The following is a 20481-nucleotide window of genomic DNA, read 5'->3' on the forward strand; positions in this document are numbered from 1 at the left end:
CCTTGTTCAGACCCTTAAAGCTATGACAGACAAGGGGGCTGAGCAGCTCCTGGTTATGGTCCTGCCACTGCTGTGCTCTGCAGCCCTGGGCATGTCTCTGCCATGCTCACCGCCCAGCTTTCACCCCACATCCCTCTCAGTCTGTCTCTCTCAACTTATGTCTGCAGGGCCATCCCAGGACTTGAGCTGCAGTGATCTGCAAAGCATTTCAGACCTGCACATGACAGGCCAATTCTTGGGGTCAAAATATTGTGAGCATATCCCCATCTCATTGTATTTATTCCAGGGAAAAGGGAGCACTGAGCTATGTTCCCATATCCTGCACTGCTTGCCCACTCAACCTCCTTCAGAGTCGGGAGGGAATCAAACAGGAACTAGACATTGCCTGTGGCCTCCTGGCCACATTATAAATCAAAGTTTGACAAAATCCATTTCTATTGTGTAATCTGCCCACTGCATCTTTTGAGCTGAAGCAGACAATGGGAAGGCCCTGTAACACCATCAGAGAGGTAGATACCCATCACCTAGGCAATGCTGCAAAACTACCAAACCATGGACAAGTTTGGGTTCCCTGATGCTTGCTGAATAAATTGGACTAAAACCAGCAATGTATTAATGAAAGATTGCTTTGAAGGCCATTTCACACTCTTCAAGCTATCTTGTCTCCATCCATTTTTGGAGTGGGCATGTATCTGCATGAAGGTCACCCCTTTTGGACACTAGGCTGCTAAGAAAAAATTAAAACAATTAAAATGGGATCTTTTTTGTTGTGGCTTAATAAGATATAACCCTGGCTAAACAGAGTAAATAGAGAGCATGAATGAGTTCCTCTCTCCAGTGCACTGTCAAGCTGTCAGTCACAAGTGGAGAAGACTCCTGGCTAAAAGACACTCTGGCTTTGGAGATTAGCATATGGATATGCCCTTTACAGAAGCACATGTCCACATACAAGCACTGGCAGCCCAGGCTGCCTTCTAAAATGTAAGGAATCTGCTGACTTAGCCCTGAAAGCTATTCTTGAGACATGATACATCCCATGTACATGCCCAGCATTCCTTAATGGTAACTGGGAAATGATGCACATTCATGAGAGGGAGGCAAAGGCACAGGGCTGGGAACTGAGCATTATTCCACTCCTGGCTCTGCCTTGAGATTGCTGCTGACGTGACCATCCCTGACTGGCCAGACAACTGGCATCTCTGCTCCTCGGTCTTGCCCACTGCTAAGTGGACATGGGAGTTTTAATGCATAAATAAAGAAATATATTTAGACATACTTTCTTGGAACTAGATGAGTATATAGAAATAATGATATAGAACTATATACCATATAGATAATTCCATAGCCCTTTAAAGATCTAGATCTTTAGAGCCCAAGAACTTTCAAGCAAAGGCCGTGCCCAAGCTTTCAGTGACTTTTGCAAAGGCTGGAAAGACCTTGAGAGCAGCTCCTCTACTGCTGGCAAAGGCAGGGACAACTGGAGTACCTTTGCACTTTGGTATCAAGTATTTCCCTGTATAAACAATATACAGAGAGATCATTGCCAGTGTCAAAAGAGAAGGTTAAGAAACCCCCAGACCCTCAAGTCTCTCCACAGCTATGCCATGCTACTCTGAAGCCTGAACAGTTGGTGCTGGACACATGACCAAGTGCTGCATGGCCTTGCAAGTCTGGCTCAGAGAGAGAAGAAATTTGGAAGAAATAAATGCTGAGCAGAACCAGTGCCCTGCCCAATTACTTCACCTTGTGTAAAATTCACATCCCTGTTTTCCTTGGGAGAGCCCTGCCAGGCCGGGGGGCCAAAGGCAGGATCCCTCATTTCTTCCCAGGTAAGGGCTCTTGGGACAAGAGAGGCATTGTCACTTGGGCTCATCCATCAGGGTACCCACACTTTCTGTGAAGAGAAGGGATCACTCTTGTGAGCAGGGGCTGGGCAGCTGCTGGCCCTGCAGGGGCTGCCAAAGCGGTGCCATGGGAAGAGGAATGCCCCAGGGCTGCAGAGGAGAGCCAGGGCACCCAGCAGTCCAGGGACACATCCCCAGGAAAGGGATGCTGCCCAGGAAGAGCTGTGCAAGCTGCTCCAGGAGGCAAGGGACGAGGTGTGGGACTGACAGATTCCACTGGAACATTCAATAATGCAGTTTTTAAACAAAGATTCCCTTGCTCCGGTGTAACCTAAATCTAACATGACATGGACTAAACGAGGACGTCGCTTCTCTCCCCACTGATTAGCCCTGATTGCTGCTGAGTGACACTCCAGCACGTGCCTGCTTGCTGTATTGAAGCACGTGTGGGGGCCAAGCACCATGAGCCAAACACATCACATGCACAGAGAGCACCCTGAGGCCGCTCGGCAAGGGGGGCACACCAGGCACCCCTCACCAGACAGAGAGGAGGCTCTCCCTTACAAAAAGTAACTTTTCATAGCTGGTGACCAAGTCCTCCAGTAACAGCTGCCAAAAGCAATCAGGCTGGATCAAAACAGAGGGAGGAAAGTTATGTTATTTTAATAGGAATTATTTGGTTCCCAGGGTTCTGATCAAATTAGGCAGCTACTGAATTAAAGCAATGAAATTACTGGGAAGGAGACTGCGCTCAACTTATTTCCAGTCCTCCCCAATCTGAAGAGGTAACAAAGGAAACTGTCCAAACCATTCCAAGGAGTTTTCCATAAGCACCCTTAGCTGGTATTTGGGGAACTGGGGATTTCTGCCTGCCACTAGCAATTTTCTAATTAGTCCAATAGAGGGCTCAGGACATCCCCTGTGCAGCAGATTTGGCATCCTCCAAAAAGGGGCCAGACTGAAGCCTGTGTGGCAGATGCTGCTCCTTGGATTTGCAGCACAGCTCAGGCATCATGAACGCTTTGGTTTTCAGGCCTGCTCGCAAGCCTGTGGGATTTCAACCTCTTCTCTTCACTCTCCATGCCCACCCTTATCCTTCAAGAAGTGCTTCTTTGTGCAAATTGAACAGTAATCACATCTGGAATTGAAGGAATAACCACAATACAGGAGGCATACACTGCACCACAGTGGGATAAAGACAGACCAGTGTAATGGGGATTTCAGGCAAGGAAAAGGGGCTCTGTATTAATACCCATGAAATCCTGACACAGGAACAGGAGATGCAGAGTGCAGAACCAGAGCTGAGGGTGAGGAGGAAAACAGTGCTGATCATATCCTGGTAGTACTGCTCTGGTGCTGGGCACACCCTGGGGATCCCCTAGGATGGAAGGTGGAGAGCACAGGGGTGAAGGGACTGAGGGGTGACATGTGACTCTCCATGGGAAGGGGACACCTGCACAACCTTGTACCCTTACCCACCCCAGGCAACACTGTCCCACACTGCAGAAATGCCACCTCCCTGCAGAAATCCCTGTCTTCCCCTGTGCATCAGCACAACCCAAGCACCAGAGCTGCCTAAAGAGAGTCTCGAGTCACAGCTTCAGACCAGGTATAGCTGCCTGTGTTGCTTTGCAACTCTGTCTGGATCATTTCCCCCAAACTGCCAGGAAAAACCTGGAATATGGGAAATGCTCTTAGATGTCAGTCAATCAATTAATCAATCAATCAATCAGTCAATCAATTAATCAATCAATCACTGTTATTTTCTTAATTGTACTGCTCTTAACTAGACTAGACACAAACATCACGAGCTGAGGTTGTCTACAACACAGCAAACACAAGCAGGGAGGCTCTGACCAAAAGGGACAAAAAGAGAGCCAGAGCAGCCAGAGGAAAGGAGAAAAAGCACTTACCTTGTGTGAGCAGTAGGGCTGTGGTGAAAGAACATGAGAAAGACAGAGAGAGAAAAGAAAAAGAGGGAAGAAGTTAATATCCACTGGGAAAAAACAGTTTTGCAGATGAAGGCTGTCAGTGAGCAATGGACATGGTGCAAGGCAGCGTGCGAGCTCACCAGGGCTGCATGTTGGGCACAGGCTGGGGAGCAGACACCACAGCAGCAAGATGGAGAGGAGACTGGGGTGCTCCAGTGAGCACCACGGCACTGGCTCCCCAAAGTCACCCCTTCCCCCCAACAAAGGCAAAGGGATGGGATGCAGCAGGGGGAAGTGGCAAGGAGGGAAAGGGGGGAAGGAGGGCAGCTACACTTGCCACTGGGGCCTGACACAAGCCAAACTGACCCAAAGGCGTGGGAGGTGCCCCTGCCTAAGCTGGGTATGTGTGGTTGTGGCAGGGCTTGGCACAACTGAGGAGCCCCAATAAACCTGTAGGTACTGAGAAGAGAAGGTGATGGGCAGCTCATTGAGAAGAGGAGCATCAGAGAGAGGCATTGATTGAACAGATGGCCTCCAATGTCAAAAGGGGCAGGGGTTACACAGCCATGCATCATCCCTCAGGATGATGCCCTGGATCACCTACACCTATCCCACACCCCACAGGTACCACTTTCAGAGGCTCAGGGTACCTAGAGGAGCTTAGCCACATGTAGAGCATCACTGTTTGTGTCCTCCTGGATCTCTTTGTTCCAAATTGCTGATCTGCCTGACAGTGCTGCATGGACACGGGCCATGCAACATCACCATAGTGGGATGCAACTGCCTGTCATGAAATGTGACTTCATGGTCTCAGGAAATGTGACTGCATGGTCCTCTGAGATTTGAGGTGGGAGGAAAAGAGGAGAAAGGAGAGAAGGTCCTTGCAAGGGATGACCTTACCCTGGCTCTCCATAAAGACACAGTCCAGCCCCTTTGGAAGTGACCTCCTGACCCTCTCCTCTCTTGATTTCTCCACTCCCCAGAGCTGTCACAAAGAAACATCTGGCTGGATCCCTCTGAAGTATAACCCACAGACAGCCACAGCTTACATCCAGGTATCAAACCAGCTGCAGCTGAATCCATATAGCTAAAAATCTCAAACACTCTTTGAGAGGGGCCAAGCACCAAGTCTGTGCCATAGCTTTAACTTCTACTTGTTTTTCAAACAGCAAACCAATCCCTGAAGACTTGGTTGCATGTGATGACAGTATTGTAATTACTAACACTTATTATCGTGCACTTTTAGTCTCAGAAGCTTAAAACTCTGTACAGAGTCAGTATTAACAGCCCTATTTGACAGATGGTGAAGCAAGCAAAAAGAAGCTAAAGGGAACATTTTGCAAACTCAGAAGTGGGCTGGAGTCCAAAAGTGCTAATTTTCCCAGCCTTGCCGGTTCAGACTTCTGAAAAGCAGGCACTTTTATATAGATGCACCCAATTGTATCTGTGCCATTTGAAAGTGATTTCCTAAGCAATTTATCAAAGGTCGCACAGCACATCCATGGCAGAGCCAGGGAAACTAATCCTGAGTCCTGACACCCAGTAACTTCCTTGCTCTGTTGAGCAGCAACCATGGGCACAGCTTTCCCAACAGAGAAACTGGAGAGTCTGCAGAGAGACACTGACCCAGCCAAGATGTTCATCCACTGATCCGTCTCCTCAGCTGGAAGGACTGTAGGCAACCCAGGAGATCTCCCTTGTCCATGTGGGCAGGTAGAGGCACAGCGAAAGGTGAAATGAAGAGGCTCCTTGCTGAGCAACCCTTCCATTTCAGGGTCAATTCCTTTTGAGAGTAAAAACTTTGGGGAAACTATTCGTGAGTACGTTCTGCATTAGGTTCCACTGAGCCACAAGATGCAAAGGGATGTTTGCTCTGCCTGCACCTCCTGACATCCACACACCTCTCCTTGAAGTCTCCAACAGGCTCACCAGTACCCCTGGTAGCATGACTCTGGAGATTCCTTATAGCTCTGTCCTGCTGCAGTTAATGCTATCATGGGACCTTCTTACTGTTCCATGGTCTTCTGGCTCTCCAGACAATGCACAGAAATTTAACTTGCCTTTTGCAATTACAAGCATTAGTACAATGGGTCAGTCTGGTGTTCAAATGTAATATAATGAAATATTACTGGGACCTTAAGCTACTGTGGCTATTAAAAAAACCATTGGTTCCTCGTGTTTGTTAAAACTGTTATTATACTGCTCTGGGATTTGAGTTTATTTTTTTCCCCATTTCCGTGTGAGCCTGAAAAAGAACAATTTTTCTCCCTTTCACTTATGATATAATACATGAATATTTGAAGAAGCCTATAAAGCTATGAATGAAACATCAAGAATACAGTCTGCAGAAAGCCAAGGGATTCTTCTGTCTTTATATTTCAGAGTGAATGCTGTGCATGCAAGCACAATGAAGAAAATTATTTCACGGACTAAAGCTTTCTTCCTGCACACACATCTGCTAATGTGCCCTTAGCCCTGACCTGTAATGTTTCCTGACAGCCCATCTGGGGATGCTGTACCTGTACCAGCTTCACTGATGGCCTCCGTGCTGCTCCCATCCCACAAGCCTCCCTCCACTCTCCCCAGCCTGGGCTGCATCCCTCTAGCCCTCCCCAGAGCACCTCTCCCTCTGCTGCACTGCTGCTCTGCACATCACGCTCCTTATGGGGCCAAGCCAGGCCACCTCACTGCTCCTGGCATTTCAGGTAGTCTCAGAGGCTTAACATGTGTACTCTTACGGGGAACTGCTAAAATTAGCTCCGCAGCCAACTCCAAAATAGCAGTCCCAAGTATCCCTTACCTAACCCTTGCATGATGTGCTGTGGACAAACACGTGTGCCTGCAGATAAGGGGGCTGTGATGCTGACTCACCCAGGAGGACCCACAGCCTTTAGCTGTGGATCCCTGCTCCTCCTTCACTGGGGTTTCTCTTCACTGAAGGCTTGGTTTTGACTAGGTGAAGTCAAAAATGCATGCATGAACTCTGCTTCCCTTGCCACCCCTGAAAATGGACAATTTTAACCTGAATTTTAAAAAGCTGCTAAAAATCTGTGTACTAATAAGCCATTTATTCTGCATGTTTTTGGCATACTTTGAGGTCAAATTCTGCTGCGACATGCATGTTGGTGTGGGTTACAGATCAGGAATTTCATCACCTCCTGTGTTAACTCCAAAAAGCTTAAAGCAAGAGGAACCAGGCTTGGGATTGAAGCAGACCAGCAATCCAGCAATCCTGTGTTTACAGCAACCTGATGTGCCGAATGTGTGTCCCAGCCTTTTTCTAAACACTTTTCTCTGCTGTTTACCTCACTGAGAGATTTGACTATGCTGCATGCTTTATTCTGGACTCATTCTTCATTAATATAAATCTTTTCTAATCAGTATCCCTAAAGACTCAGAGAAGCCACTGAGTATAGATAAGAGGATCCTTGTTAAAGGCCTGAGATTTAGAGAGGGAGTTGCAATGAGAGAGAGGAGGATGAATTTTGAGGAAATTCTCAGTCCTACAGCAGGGCAGTCAGAGGATGCCACAGGCAAAGAGAACACACAGTCTCCACTCCCTGCACACTCAAAGGTGGCCAAGAAGTGCCCATGTGGAACACAGGCTCCCTTCCCAAGGAGATAATGGTCCCCCATCTCCCAGATGTAACTGTCCGCAGGCTCTGCCTCCAGATTTGCTCACTGAAGTGAGTAAAATGTTTCCCTAACAGATTGTGAAGAGACCTAACATGGGGTTTTCTACAGGCCAAACAAGGCAGAGATTTTGCAGCATTAGCCTGAATCCTATTATTATTGAAGGCAATAGCAAAGCTCTTGCAGACTCTAAGAAACTCCTCTCCATCAGGAGAATCAGCAACATTCAGCCTAATCACAGAGCTGTGAGCAAATTATTAAACCTTGAGGGAATGAGGTAACAACAATCTAACATTTTTTTGCTACTCTCATCAGCAGCTGATGGAGTTGATGAAGGAGTTTCTTACCATCTGTTCACACTTCAGAAAACTGCAGCACACATATCAATACAGCTTACCTTAAACAGGTATGGATCTTTGTAACAAGTCAAATAATTTCATCAATATTTTGATATAGATAACTTGATGGATCAATCCAATCTGGGAATCCTTCCTTCTTTGCAATTCAATCCTTTCTCTGTGACTCCCAGTCACATCCTCCCTCTGGGCACAAAGCTTCCCCATCAGAGGTGCTGACACTTGATTAGAAGGAGATGAGTTATGAGATTTGTCTGCACCAGTTGATTCTGTGCTGGGAGGGCTGAGAAGACAAAATCTTCCCAAGCCAGGGCATGCCACCCAGCTGATAACAGTGTTTGCCAGCCATCTGCACAGCCATTTCCAGCAAAGTCATATCTTGTGGGAGACATGCTTTCTGAAGCAAAACTTCACATGAAGGTTGTCAGTCCCTTTCACAAAACATAACCCTCAGAGTCAGCCTTCAGGCATCAGCCCTGAGGTTGAATCTTCCACCACTATGCCATGAATTCTCACAAGCTGATTCCCAGTAATCCTCATGTAACGTATTTTTCCAAATGCCATTTGCACCATTATCTGCAATCAAGTGAAATCTTCCAAACTAGCCTCACTTGCCATTCAGGCTGTATCAACACTAAGATTAGCCACAATTTAAGCAGATGAGCAACTTCATCCAGGGAATGCAAAGCAAGTTCTTCCTCTGTAATCCAGGGCTGAGGAAAAACTGTAAAAGCCGATGTGTGAAGAAAGTATTACGCCAAAATCTTGCTGGGACAGCAGCAAAATCTGCATTCTGAGTTGTGAGCTGACACAATAGCAGAGATGCTATGAGAGCAAGAGGCAAACCAACAGACAGCATCTCTTCATAGAGGAAGACACTCATTTCCCTGCAGGAACCCTTTAAAAAGGTGCTGACAAAAGGATGCCCAGAAATATGGTGCAGGGAAGTTTCAAAACCCTTCAGCACTCAGTAAACAGGGATTCAGGTTACATGACTTTGCATATGGAGGAAAGGTGAGACAAGAAGGATTTGAAGATTAATTTCTTAGAAATGGAAAGGACAAAAAAAGTCAGGAAACCTGGAAAATGGTCAGGAGGATAGAGAAAAGCAACATTTACCATCCTGGCCAAGCAAAGAATATCAGTCTCTCTCTTTGATTTCTTTTTACTCATTCACTTAGATGCAACAAGCTTGCAGCAAGCACCATCTTTGCCAGTGCTCTGTGCATCTGATATGCCACTACTGAGTCAGCACTGGTCGTCACCACAGGCCAGGCTGGCAAGATACCAATCTCAGATCTGTTCTCATGTCTTTGAATTATTGGAGCACATCAACAAAAAGAGCTGCTATAGTAAAACTACTTGATGTGATTTGTTTGGATGATCAGAAAGACTTTGAAAAACTCCAGCTGCAGAAAGTGATTGATGAAAAAGAACAGATGATCTGTGAGACAAAGTAGATGTAGCAGAAGTAAGTGGTCAGCTGTCCTTACAGCAAGGGTTAACAGCTGAGTGTCCCAAGGCTCAAAGCAGCATGACTCATATAACTGGGGATGAACAGTGAGGAGCAGCATCTGCAGATGATGCAAAATGTTCCAGTTCAAAGGCTGTATCAGTGGCAGGTCTGCATTCTGCAAGCCCTGGTCAACCTGAAGACAGGCATTTGTGTTTGCATCACCACAGGAACACTTCTGTGTAGAGATGATTTTTCCTCCAGTAAGGTGCTAGCAGATGCAGAGAGCAAGAGCAATAGGATGAATGTCATGCTGAGTTCTGGCCCTCACAGAGACTATCCTGAAGACCCCTGTGGCCCACAGCTCTTATCTGGGCCAAGGAGAAGTTCTCATGACTGGAGGTGACTGCTTTGTATTTGCAGGTGTACAGGACAGCACAGACAGTAATGCAAATCAACGGTGTGGTAGTAAGCTTTGCTCCCACCTGCCATCCTCCTCCACTGCATGTCTGTCAGGAGCCACTGCCACCACAGCCTGCAGCAGTGTGGGTACCCTCAGGGACAGCACACTGGGTCTGAATAGCACCAGGCTCTGGACCAAGTTCTGCATCCCAAAATAAACCGCTCAAACTCTGCCCCAGGCTGCTTTGAAAAGCACATACTACTCCCTGTCATCAGCTCTGCCATCACTTCAGGGAACATTTCACCCCTGATTTCATCACTGCCACCTTGTTTGTATCCCTGAGGTAAGCTTGGAGCTGCCCTCTGCATGGAGAAGTCCTGGGCTGGCTGCAGGCCCTCAGCACAAAGCTGTGGTAGTGCAGGCACAACTAGCTGTCTCTGCGTGAGCTGGACTGCAGATTACTTCCAAACACGACTGCCATTCATCTGAGGTGCCCAACACCACCCTGCTTTCAGAGGAGCCAGGAGAGGTTTTGAAGATGCTGCAAATAGCTGAGAGCATCAATCCTCCTACAGCACCGAGGCACAGGTTCAGTGTGACAGAGCTAAGTGTGGAGTAACAACAAAACAAGGACACACTGTCAAAAACACCACATCTTTTGCAGCACTGGGAACAAATGCATGAGTAGCCAAAACCCAGAGAGACTCTACCTCAAAGGCTACCGGGCCTGGGTCCCCAAGGAGAGGCAACAGCTGTGCTTTGCACTTGCTGTGTGAGTCACGTGGGGGTTCATCCATCACCACAACAAAACCCAGCAAAGCCCCCGCTAGGGGACTGTGGTGTGGGATTTTCCCTGTCTGTGGGCACAGGGCAATGGCAGCACCCACACGATGCCAGCAGGAAGGCGTGTGCTGCAGCCAGCACGAGCACCCCCTCCCAGCGCTGCACAGCGCACGATGCCCCAGCACGTGCGAGCCCGAGCGTGGCCCGGGCTGCCTCCTCTCCGCCGGGAGCCAGCTGGTCATGCATGAATTCTGTGAAGCTGCTGGCCACAGCATCTGCTCTGGATCACTCACAATGCTCTCTATGGGAAAGCCTCTCGTAGCTCCTTATTCTTCATGCCAGGCACAAGGTAGGCTCATCGGAGGTGCCGCAAAGTGCACAGAGTACAAAGATCCCCAGTACAGAGCTGGGGATCTTTCCAGATGCCCTGGATTTAGTGTAGCGACTGTGCCACCTTGTGCCAGCAACATTTACAAATGCAGTTTAATCTGCTGCCTCTCATATTTTAAAACCATGGTGCTCTCACTCTGACTTTTCTCTAATGAGGCCAACTGGGGCCCTGCATCTCCCCCCTGGCATGGTCCTTTACTTCCTCCAGGCAAAAGAGGGTCTGTCCAAGGGTGTGTCCTCACCTCCTGGCCTGCAGGCTCTGCGCTGCACATCAATTTAGTCCAGCTCTGACCTCTTCTCTGCCTCTTGCAAATCAGACAATCACACTGACTAGAGCTGATATAGATGTAAATAAGAGATATATGATACAGCAAACTGGCTCTGTAGTCCTAGCAATAATGAGGACGTTTTACAACTGGTCCACTTCCGGGGCCACTTGGGTTCTTTCCAAACACTTGTTCTTATTCAACCAGGTGCAATGTGACCTGTGTAGGAAAAAGAAATATGGGACTTCATAAAAACAGCCCATTTATGACTCTATATTCTGATTCTGCTCATTGTTTAGAAAAGGCTGCAGGATTCACGGAGAACAGACAGCTGAGGAAAAAATTAATTGTGTTGCTCCAAGCTACCAAGCAGGAGAAAGCCAGGGGCCTGTGATTTTCCTCCTGGACCTGCTGAGATGGAGGTGGGAGACCCATGGATAGGAAGACATCTCCACACATGTGGAGAGGAGACCCTAGTGTGATTCTAGGACTGAAGACTTTGATCCAGGATTTGGCCTTCACAATGCCCAAGAAGAAACCTGAGCATACTGTGGGTGTAGAGAACAGACAGCTACATGGAAGCTGTGGCATTATATAGTTCTTTTATATGATGGAAAAAAGTAGTAAAATAACTAGTGGCTACAAGCTGATGCCAGACAACTTCTACCTAGAAGCCATGTTCACATCTTTACCCTGGCAGGCAACTGATTGCTGGGACATACTCCCATGGGATATGGCAAGGTTGATCACTGCTTCTGCTCAAGGGCAGTTGGACTTCAGTGAAAACTGAGGGCTTGTGCTTGACAAAGTGAAACCCGATATCCCTCATTGCCTGTGGGCTGCAGGAGGCAGTCTAACAGTATTAAAATATGGGTTTACATTTCACAAGTCCGTGGATGCTACATGATACTGAAATGCTAATGTAACCTGTGTCTATCCTGAACATCCTATGGAGCAGTCTATGGGAGCTTGGACTGGCCAGAGGGCAGCTGCTGTGCTGATGAGGTAAGAAACAGAAGACATTTCAGCAAGGGAGAGCTGGACTGTGCAGTGCATGGGCAGCAGCCAGGTGTCCCACCACCAACAGCAGCACCTGAGAGCAGAAATAAGCCTGTGGGCACACACATTTGGCTCTACACTGTAACAGGCACCCAGAAGGATTTGAATTCCTTTATGTAAAGTGCCTCTGTTTAAATCTTGGCCCTCCTAGGCCACCCCAAAGCTAGTGAAGCCAGTGGCAAGACTCAGTGAGAAAGGAGTCAAACACATATAGGACAAGAACAAAGGGAGATGTAGGCAAGACACAGCTGTAAATCTCGGTTTATTCCAGCAATGAATCCTGGCCTCCTGGGAGATCCTGGGTCTCACTTCAGATGAAGCAGGACCTCAGCAGAGCTTCACACCCTTCATCCTCACAGACTGTGATTGTTTGTGACACATTTAAAGGGGTTTTCAAATGAAAGACATGAAGAACCATTTCAAAAAAAAGTAAGCCAAGTTACTTCACACCTTCTCTCTTCTCCTATGGACTTTTCATCACACTTCATAGGGACCCAAGAGCACCAAAGCAGTGCCACTGGAGGCAACAACAGAGGGAAGGACGGGGGAGTACAGGAGGAGTTGAAGGGGGCAGCCATGCATTACACCCTTCTCTTGCCTTTTGCATTCCCCAAGGTCCTGGCAAAGAAGCAGGAGCAGGGAGAACAGCAAAGGTGTGCTCAGAACAAAAAACAGATCAGGACAAGGAAACCCAATCAAAATAACACAGCCTCCGAGACTCAAGCATTGCACAAAAGGAGGATCAGAAGTAAGCTAGGCTCTTAAAGGCACAGAGATGACACTGAAACAGAGTAAGAGCAGAATACAGGAGGGCAAAGAGTAAAAGTCGATCCGTCTACAGGAGGAGGAGAAAAGGAGGAAGGGTAAGGAGGAGAAAGAAGGTTATATTTTCTGGATTTGGGGTTTGGATACTTGATTCTGATTTTTTTCTTTTTTGCAGTTTTTCATAAAGGATCTCACACCTGATATTCCTCGTTCCATCCATTGCGGTTCACCAAGGGCAATGAAGAAATTCTCCTGCCTTTCGTATTCCTCCTCATCTACTATCTTAACCCTTATGGTCTTCCTGTAGGGACAACAAGAGAGACAACCGTGTACAGCGGGTCAGCTGGCTGGAGGCGCGGCGGCAGCGAGGGCTCCTGGCACGCAGCCTGTCCCGCTGGGGCGGCGTGCGCTGGCAAGCCTTCGGACACAGCATCCTCGCAGCGGCTCCTTGGGAGCGGGCTGTTAGGGGCAGGGGGGGGCTGGCAAGGGAGTGAGGAGGCAGGGAAAAGTGGGAGGAGGACCTTGCTGATGGTTAGTGGAAGGTGACATCTGCAGGGCATTTTTTTTCAGTGTCAGATGGTAATGGAAAGGGTATCAGTTGCCTGAAAAGCATCAGGGACCACCACCCTGAGCTACCCACTGCATTTTAGCTGGAAGACCAATTTCTTCTTACCATTAATAATAAATACAGTAATAATACCCTCATGATTAATAATAAGTCTGCAAAGACTCTGGGCTGGGAACCTGAGGAGAAGAGAGAGACACATTCCCCAGTGTGGAGAGGCAGGTCTCTGCCAGTGGCTACAGCTCCACCAGCTGCTAAGGAGGCTGATGGTTCTAACTCCCATTTTTAAAATGGCACTTCTTACTGCTTTCTATTATTGATAGTATCTACCCATCTTCCTGTCCTGTTCCTCAAATGAGGATGCAGTCTTCCCAGGGGATGGACAGCTTTGCTCACAGGAGACACAATGGGACAATGCCTCCAAGGTTCAAAAACAAATGCCCTGGGCACTGGAGCAGGTCTAGCCTCTTTCCCTTGAGGCCAGCTTGTCTGGCCCCCTCCACTACCCCTGCAATGTACACAGCTGCTGTGAGACCCCAGGCAAAGCAAAGCAGGCCCTGGCTCTTCCTTGCCCTCAGCTCCTGCTCCCAGAGTTGCTCTGTGACAACCAGACCAGGGGTTGCACAGCCTTTGCCCACTGCTTCTCAGAAGTCACAGAGCTGCTTCTCTGCCAGGCCTCAATTCCTGTGTTTTTCTAACATGAAACTGACTGGAACAACCCATAGGACCAGGGCTGGGGAATGATCTCCTCAGATGCTGGATGTGTTTCTAGCCAACATCTTCCCACTGACACTACAAAATTTTCTTGGGCCCTCCAGTGGGGGTGGCAGAAGGTTCCTCTCAAGTCACCAGAGAAATCTGGACAAGCAGGACTGCTCTCCATCCTTCTCTCTCTCCTCCCCTTGCCACTTTGCCTCTCAGAAGCCCCAGCACCACTCCCCATGCCACCCCATGGGTACCATGTGACACAGTGTGCGTGCACAGCAGTGTTTAGGGCAGAGCAGTCAGAGACAGAGAGACATCAGAGGAAGAGAAGAGGAGGAAGGAGATGGAAGAGAGGAGGAAAGAACGTTAATGTTAGTCTGCAGGGCCAGTACTACACCTTTCTGTAAACTCATATCCACCATGCGGGGGCTCATCAGCTCAATGAAGAAATTCTTGGTTTTTTCATACTCCTCATCATCAATTACCTTGATGTGAACTGTTTTGCTGTGGATGGAAAAATAATAAGGGTCATAAAGGGGAGAGGGGAACAGAGAAGCAAAAGTCAAGGAAGGACAGAGTTAAATGGGTACATTAGAGAGTCAAAGTTTTCTCACCCACTGAACATACTCAACATGGTCCTTTGAGAAAGGCTAAAGCCCCCCTTCTGCAAGCAACACTGGCCAATTTTCTGTTTAACCCAAAGGCAGAATGGTAGGCTAAACTATAAAGTGAAGTTAGACAAAAACAATCCCCCAGCAAACTGACTCAGGGCTCAGCCTGTGGGCAGTGAGGTCTCATAGCCAGCAGAGAAGCAGGCTTCCCTCACCCTCTTACCCCTGTGCACGCACACACACATCCACACACATCCACACACCCTGCTGGCACCCTGCTGCTGCCTCAGCTTCATTGGCCTGCTCTGAGAAGTGCTGGTTGCTGGAGCTGCTGAGCAGCTGGGCAGCAGATCCCATGTTTCTCCTTTAGAAAATTTCTTGCAAGTTCTTGTACTATTTTGTAGGAAAAGAAGAGCTCACTCTGTCATGGCTTCCTTCACAGCAAATACATGCCTTATGCAGAGTACTGTCCCACAACTTTCACCCAAAGAGAACAAGAGAAACAACTCAAAGACTGCCAAGCCACTGCCTCCTTACAGACAGGCTGCACTGACTGTTGCAAGCTCAAAATAACCCCTGCACACCCCTCATTCTGCCAGTGGCTGCAAAGGTTTGTGCAGTCACATCCCTCACTTGTGACTGAAGACATCGATGCTTTCATTCCAAGCTGGCATAAGCCCCTCTTAAATACAACACTGTTTGCACACATAACTCCTCTGAATGGGTACCTACTTGCCATCTTGGGACTCCTGGAACCCTACCCCAAGCTGGAACTGCATTTTTTAAACCAGAAGTCAGTTCCACATAAAAAGTATTTTCCTTTCCTCAAAACAATTGCCCTCCTGCAAGTGAAAGATCCCCTGCTTCCCACTGCTCTGGTCCCACACACGGCCCTGACACAACAAGCTCCTCCTCTTCTTCCTGCCCATCCTTAGCAATCAGATCAGGCCCAGGTGCATGTTGTGCACAATCAGTCTTGACTAGCAATGGGAAGGAAGAAAAAAGCAGGACTGGCAATCACAATCACTGGCAATCTGGACAGATGTGACCAAATTCACATCTCTATGTGCCTCAGACTGTAGCCTTTGCAATTAAATCCTGTATCTCTGATCTCACAGTGCCTCAGAGAACAAGCAGTCCAGCCCTGCACCCTGGGGGTGCTGTGATCCCCACCCTGGGGATGCTGCCACAGCCATCAGCCTCTGGAAAATCATCACTTCAGCACAGAACAGGAGAATCTTCACTGCAACTTGCATTCCTACTGATATCAATAATGACCACAAAATTATTTGGTCATCCTACAATTTGACCCTCAAGTCAATTCCTCCTGCACTCCAGCTGTGGAAATCCTGTTCCCTGTGCTGACTCTGGTCTTGATCTTGGTCCCAACCCTTCTCTTCCTGTTCCCTGTGCTGACTCTGGTCTTGATCTTGGTCCCAACCCTTCTCTTTCAAATGATGGCACAGGGGTGGGAGCAGAATTTGGACAATGTCGGCCTATCTATCAGTGCAGGAATATGCAGGAAAAATCACCTCCAATTCTTCTTTCTGAGCTAAATCAGCTTTATTTTTGCCAGTGCTTGCTCTACCCATACCCTGCACCAATGCCAGAAAGCCTCCTTTCCCTTCTCTAGGCTCCTTCAATCTCTGCTAATCCAGCCTGAAAGATTTTAAAAGGTATTTCTCTGGTGTAAATGTTGCTGCTCTGCCAAGACTTCATCATGATGATTTTTTGTTTCATTTTTGTTGGAGATGTTGAATTTGGCTTTTGAACCAGATTTTATCTGGGCCCCTGATACTTTGCAAAGCTTGTTCAATTTGCTGAGTTAAACCTACAGCTGATTCATAGCTCTGATCTTTTCCTTGCTCATTACTACAAAACAGAAGGTGGGATTTTCCAAAGCAGCCAGTGCTTCCTGGACGTGGGTTGCTTTTAATAATCCCTTTCATAAGTACCATTGCTTATGGTTTTTCTATTCTAGGAGCTTTGAAATAATCAGTATTGCTTGTCTGCAAAAATTTGGAAAAAACACCACAGACTCTGTTTCCTGGGGTCAGTTTATGTACTGCGACAAAGCTATTCTAAGGCTTTGTACAGTTAATATTCTGCATGTAAATCCATCCTTCCTTCCTTCCTTCCTTCCTTCCTTCCTTCCTTCCTTCCTTCCTTCCTTCCTTCCTTCCTTCCTTCCTTCCTTCCTTCCTTCCTTCCTTCCTTCCTTCCTTCCTTCCTTCCTTCCTTCCTTCCTTCCTTCCTTCCTTCCTTCCTTCCTTCCTTCCTTCCTTCCTTCCTTCCTTCCTTCCTTCCTTCCTTCCTTCCTTCCTTCCTTCCTTCCTTCCTTCCTTCCTCCCTCCCTCCCTCCCTCCCTCCCTCCCTCCCTCCCTCCCAAGTAGTTCCACAGTGCTGAGACTTCCTTAGAATAGCCTTTGTTTTAATGTTAAAAAAAAAAAACAGTTATAAAGAAAGAGAAAGGGTTGTTGGGGATCCCTAGAAGCTAGCATGGCAAAGTGCTGGCTTTGCAAAAGCAGGTCCCCTTAAGTCTGGAACACAAACCTTCTAGGCTCCAAAACCAACTCAGCTCTGCTGCAAACTGGACCACTACCACACACTCAAGCATCAGGCGGCTTTTCCAAAAAGAGAGTCTGAATTTGGTTACCAAGCCAGTAACTTCCTGGATTCCTCCTTTGTTACAAGCTTTTAAGGAAAAAAGAACCTTTTACCCAGCTCTGAAACAACAGGTGAAGGACAGATCAAAGCAACAGGCCAAAGCCACAGGTGCCCTACATGGACACAGGCTGAGCCTTGCACCCCCTTCTCCCCATCTGACTGAATCCCAAAGGAGGTGGTGCCTGACCTCTCCAGATTTGCTGAGAGGTGGTGAGTGCTCAGAAGGTCATCCACCCCATAAAAGCCTTGGGGATACAGCAGGAGCCTGGAGGTGATGCTTGGGGCCAGGTGTGGTGGGATGAGGGTGATGGGAGCCAAACTGCAGCCACTGCCAGCTCTTGCTCCAGAGTCAGGGTGTTGACAGACCTCCCTGTGCAAGGGGGAAGGGAGCAGGGCAGAACTTGGCAAGGACTGTGCAGTTACATGGGGAGGTGGGCCAGGGCTCACAGACCCAGTGCCACATAATGGGGAGCAGTTAACCTTTCCCTGGGATTTGTGGCAGAGGGAAGAGCAGCATCCCTGCTCCCAGGCCGCTCTGCAGCCTGCACAGATGGGGGCACAGTGCTGCGTTTGCTCCCTTCAGAGGAAGTGCCCTTCTTTCGGCTGGCTGCTCCCGTGACTGTCACCACAGAAAGGTGTCAGTGCTGACAGAGGGGGATGTGGTGGCCCATCAGGCCACCCCTCCCAGCCCACTGGTGAGGCTGGTGGCTGGTGAGGGCTGCCCTTTCCCCTGCTGTGCAGCTTCCCCACCTCTGTGAGCATCTCGCTCGTCTCCAGGCCTATGAAAGCAACCATAAATACAGCTGCGTCCTGAGCTGTCATAAATTGTCTGGAGGCCAAAACACAGATTGCTCCTACATAATCTCATCTCTCACCTACAGCCACACTGAGAGCTGCGTCCTCAGAAGGCAGGAAGAGTGGAGGAGATGGATGGAGAGAAGGGCTGGAGTGTAACACTGCCCCGGGAGGACATCACGTTAATGTGAGAGATGTGACAGAAGGACACCGAGAGGCAGAGAGCGTGTGGGAGCGGGAGGCTTGGGAACATTTTGCTGCAAGAACATCATGACAGCTTCTTGAAATTAATGGAGGCAGAGGCGGGCACGAGAGGGGCTGGCCGTGCAGCAGCCCTGATGGGCATGCTCACCACCACGGGAAGCAAGGAATCTTGCTCAGCTAAGCAGCTTTCATTCCCCAGCCTCTGGCCACTTCACATGGGCAAAGGAGGACACTTTCCAGCCTTCCCCATTCTCTCTGACAGTTTGACTGGGGCCAAGACACACCTCAGACAGCTCTAAAGCAGAGAACAATAGAGACCATCCAAAAGCCTCTCCTGGCAGCAAGGAGCCACTCTGCAAAACACAAAGCCCCACTGCCAGCACCAAGCCACAGCATAGTCCAATCTCAGCACCTGCATGACTACAGTGATGGGAAGGGCTCTTTAATTCAGGGCTTGGTGCAGCTTTCAGCAGACTGAGCAATGCTTTCGATCTGGCCTGTGGCACAGCAGGGCAAACCAAAAGCCAGCACTCTCAGGGAACACCTGGTCATACAGAAGTGAGGATAGCTGCTCACTTGCTTCTTTTTCTCTGAGGTCATTGCAAGCGGCCACCCAACAGCCTTCAGATGAGGTTCTGCTTAGAACAAACACTTAGAAACAACCACTGGTTTTAAATGTCAGGAATGGAAAAGCTCCTCTGGGGAGCAACATTAAGAATGAGATTTCCCTGAGTAAGCAACAGAAGATGAAATGAATAGACATCGATCTTCTCCTAAAGGACTTTGTGCACATGCTGTTGCTAAATTCCCCATCTGGGAAGTACAGAGGATAATCTATAAAATCATTTTATTTGACAACATGTCCACTTCCAACACAGAAGGCAACAACTGAATGGTTATTTGATTAATGTGCTAGAAAATACTGAGTATCTCTTTGTGTGGACACTCTCATTTTCAGGAATTATTGCTGAGAAGGTTAGAAGGATGTGTCTGTGTGGGTCTGTGTGATTTTGGAATGTGAAGCAACTCTAAAAAGAATGCAAGTCAGGAGATGTCACATAGTGTATGCCGCTGAAACAGGCAGGGCTGTGCAAGGGCACATTTTAGAGTCCCTGGTGAGACGCTATTAGCCAGGATGAAAAGCAGCCAAGACAGCAAAGTAAACATCCCCCTTTGAGTGAGATGTACCAGGAGATGTTCAGTAACTCATTAATGCGAATCATTAGTACAAACATTTTGCGTCAAGCCATTCTGTTCTTGACACATATCCTGATGAACCCAAATCTTCATCTGATTTGCTGTGGGTGGAAGTTCCTGCAGCGTGAAGTTCAAAGCCTGTGGTACCAGACTGACTCTTCCCCAGAGCTCTGAGCTGGTTTGGGATTTCACTGTGAAGCTGCAGATAGGGCCCAGCTACTATGCCAGAAGACTTCATAAAGCAGTCGCAGTATCATAAAATATGCTGAGTTGGAAGGGACCCATCAGGCTCATAGAGTCCAATTCCTGGCTCTGGGCAAGATACCCCAACAATCATACCATGTGCCTGAGAGCACTGTCCAAATGCTTGAACTCTGTCAGGCTTGGTGCTGTGACCACTTCCCTGGGGAGCCTTTCCAGTGCTCAATCACCCTCTGAGTGAAAAACTTTTTCCTGATATCCAACCTAAACCTTCCCTGACTCAACTTCATGTTTGTTCCTCAAGTCCTGCCACTGGTCACAAGAGTGAAGAGATCAGTACCTGACACTTCTCCTCATGAGGATGCTAAAGACCACAATGAGGTCTCCCCTCAGCCTCCTCCAGGCTGAAAAGACCAAGTGATCTCAGCTAGATCTCAGATCTCACATGGCTTCCCCTCCAGACCCTTCACCATCCTCATGCCTCTTCTTCAGACACTGTAATTCCTCAATGCTTTTTTTATATTGTGGTGCCCAGAACTGCACACAAGACTCGAGGTGATGCCACCCAGTGAGGAGCAGAGCAGGAAAATCACCTGCTTTGACTGGCTGGCAATGCTGTGTGCTTGAGGCAAACCAGAAGGGATTAAATAAGG

The 20481-nt window shown here is 48.2% G+C and overlaps 1 protein-coding gene across 15 annotated transcripts in view; it reads right to left on the minus strand.

The window, feature by feature from the left end:
- Nucleotides 1-20481, minus strand: part of SLC8A3 (solute carrier family 8 member A3) — a 145232-nt gene that overhangs the window by 7930 nt on the left and 116821 nt on the right. For 8 of the 15 annotated variants that reach the window (XM_074542862.1, XM_014265873.3, XM_026793686.2 and 5 more), the window contains 2 exons: nucleotides 14551-14657; nucleotides 3758-3775 (listed from right to left, as the gene is read on the minus strand). In XM_074542862.1, the coding sequence (XP_074398963.1) occupies nucleotides 3758-3775; nucleotides 14551-14657 (125 nt within the window). Of the gene's footprint in view, nucleotides 1-3757; nucleotides 3776-13080; nucleotides 13185-14550; nucleotides 14658-20481 lie in introns of those variants that run through there. The other 7 variants (XM_026793672.2, XM_014265863.3, XM_074542860.1 and 4 more) reach the window with 5 other exon arrangements.

The sequence above is a fragment of the Zonotrichia albicollis genome, chromosome 6, assembly GCF_047830755.1.
Source record: "Zonotrichia albicollis isolate bZonAlb1 chromosome 6, bZonAlb1.hap1, whole genome shotgun sequence".
NCBI lineage: Eukaryota > Metazoa > Chordata > Aves > Passeriformes > Passerellidae > Zonotrichia > Zonotrichia albicollis.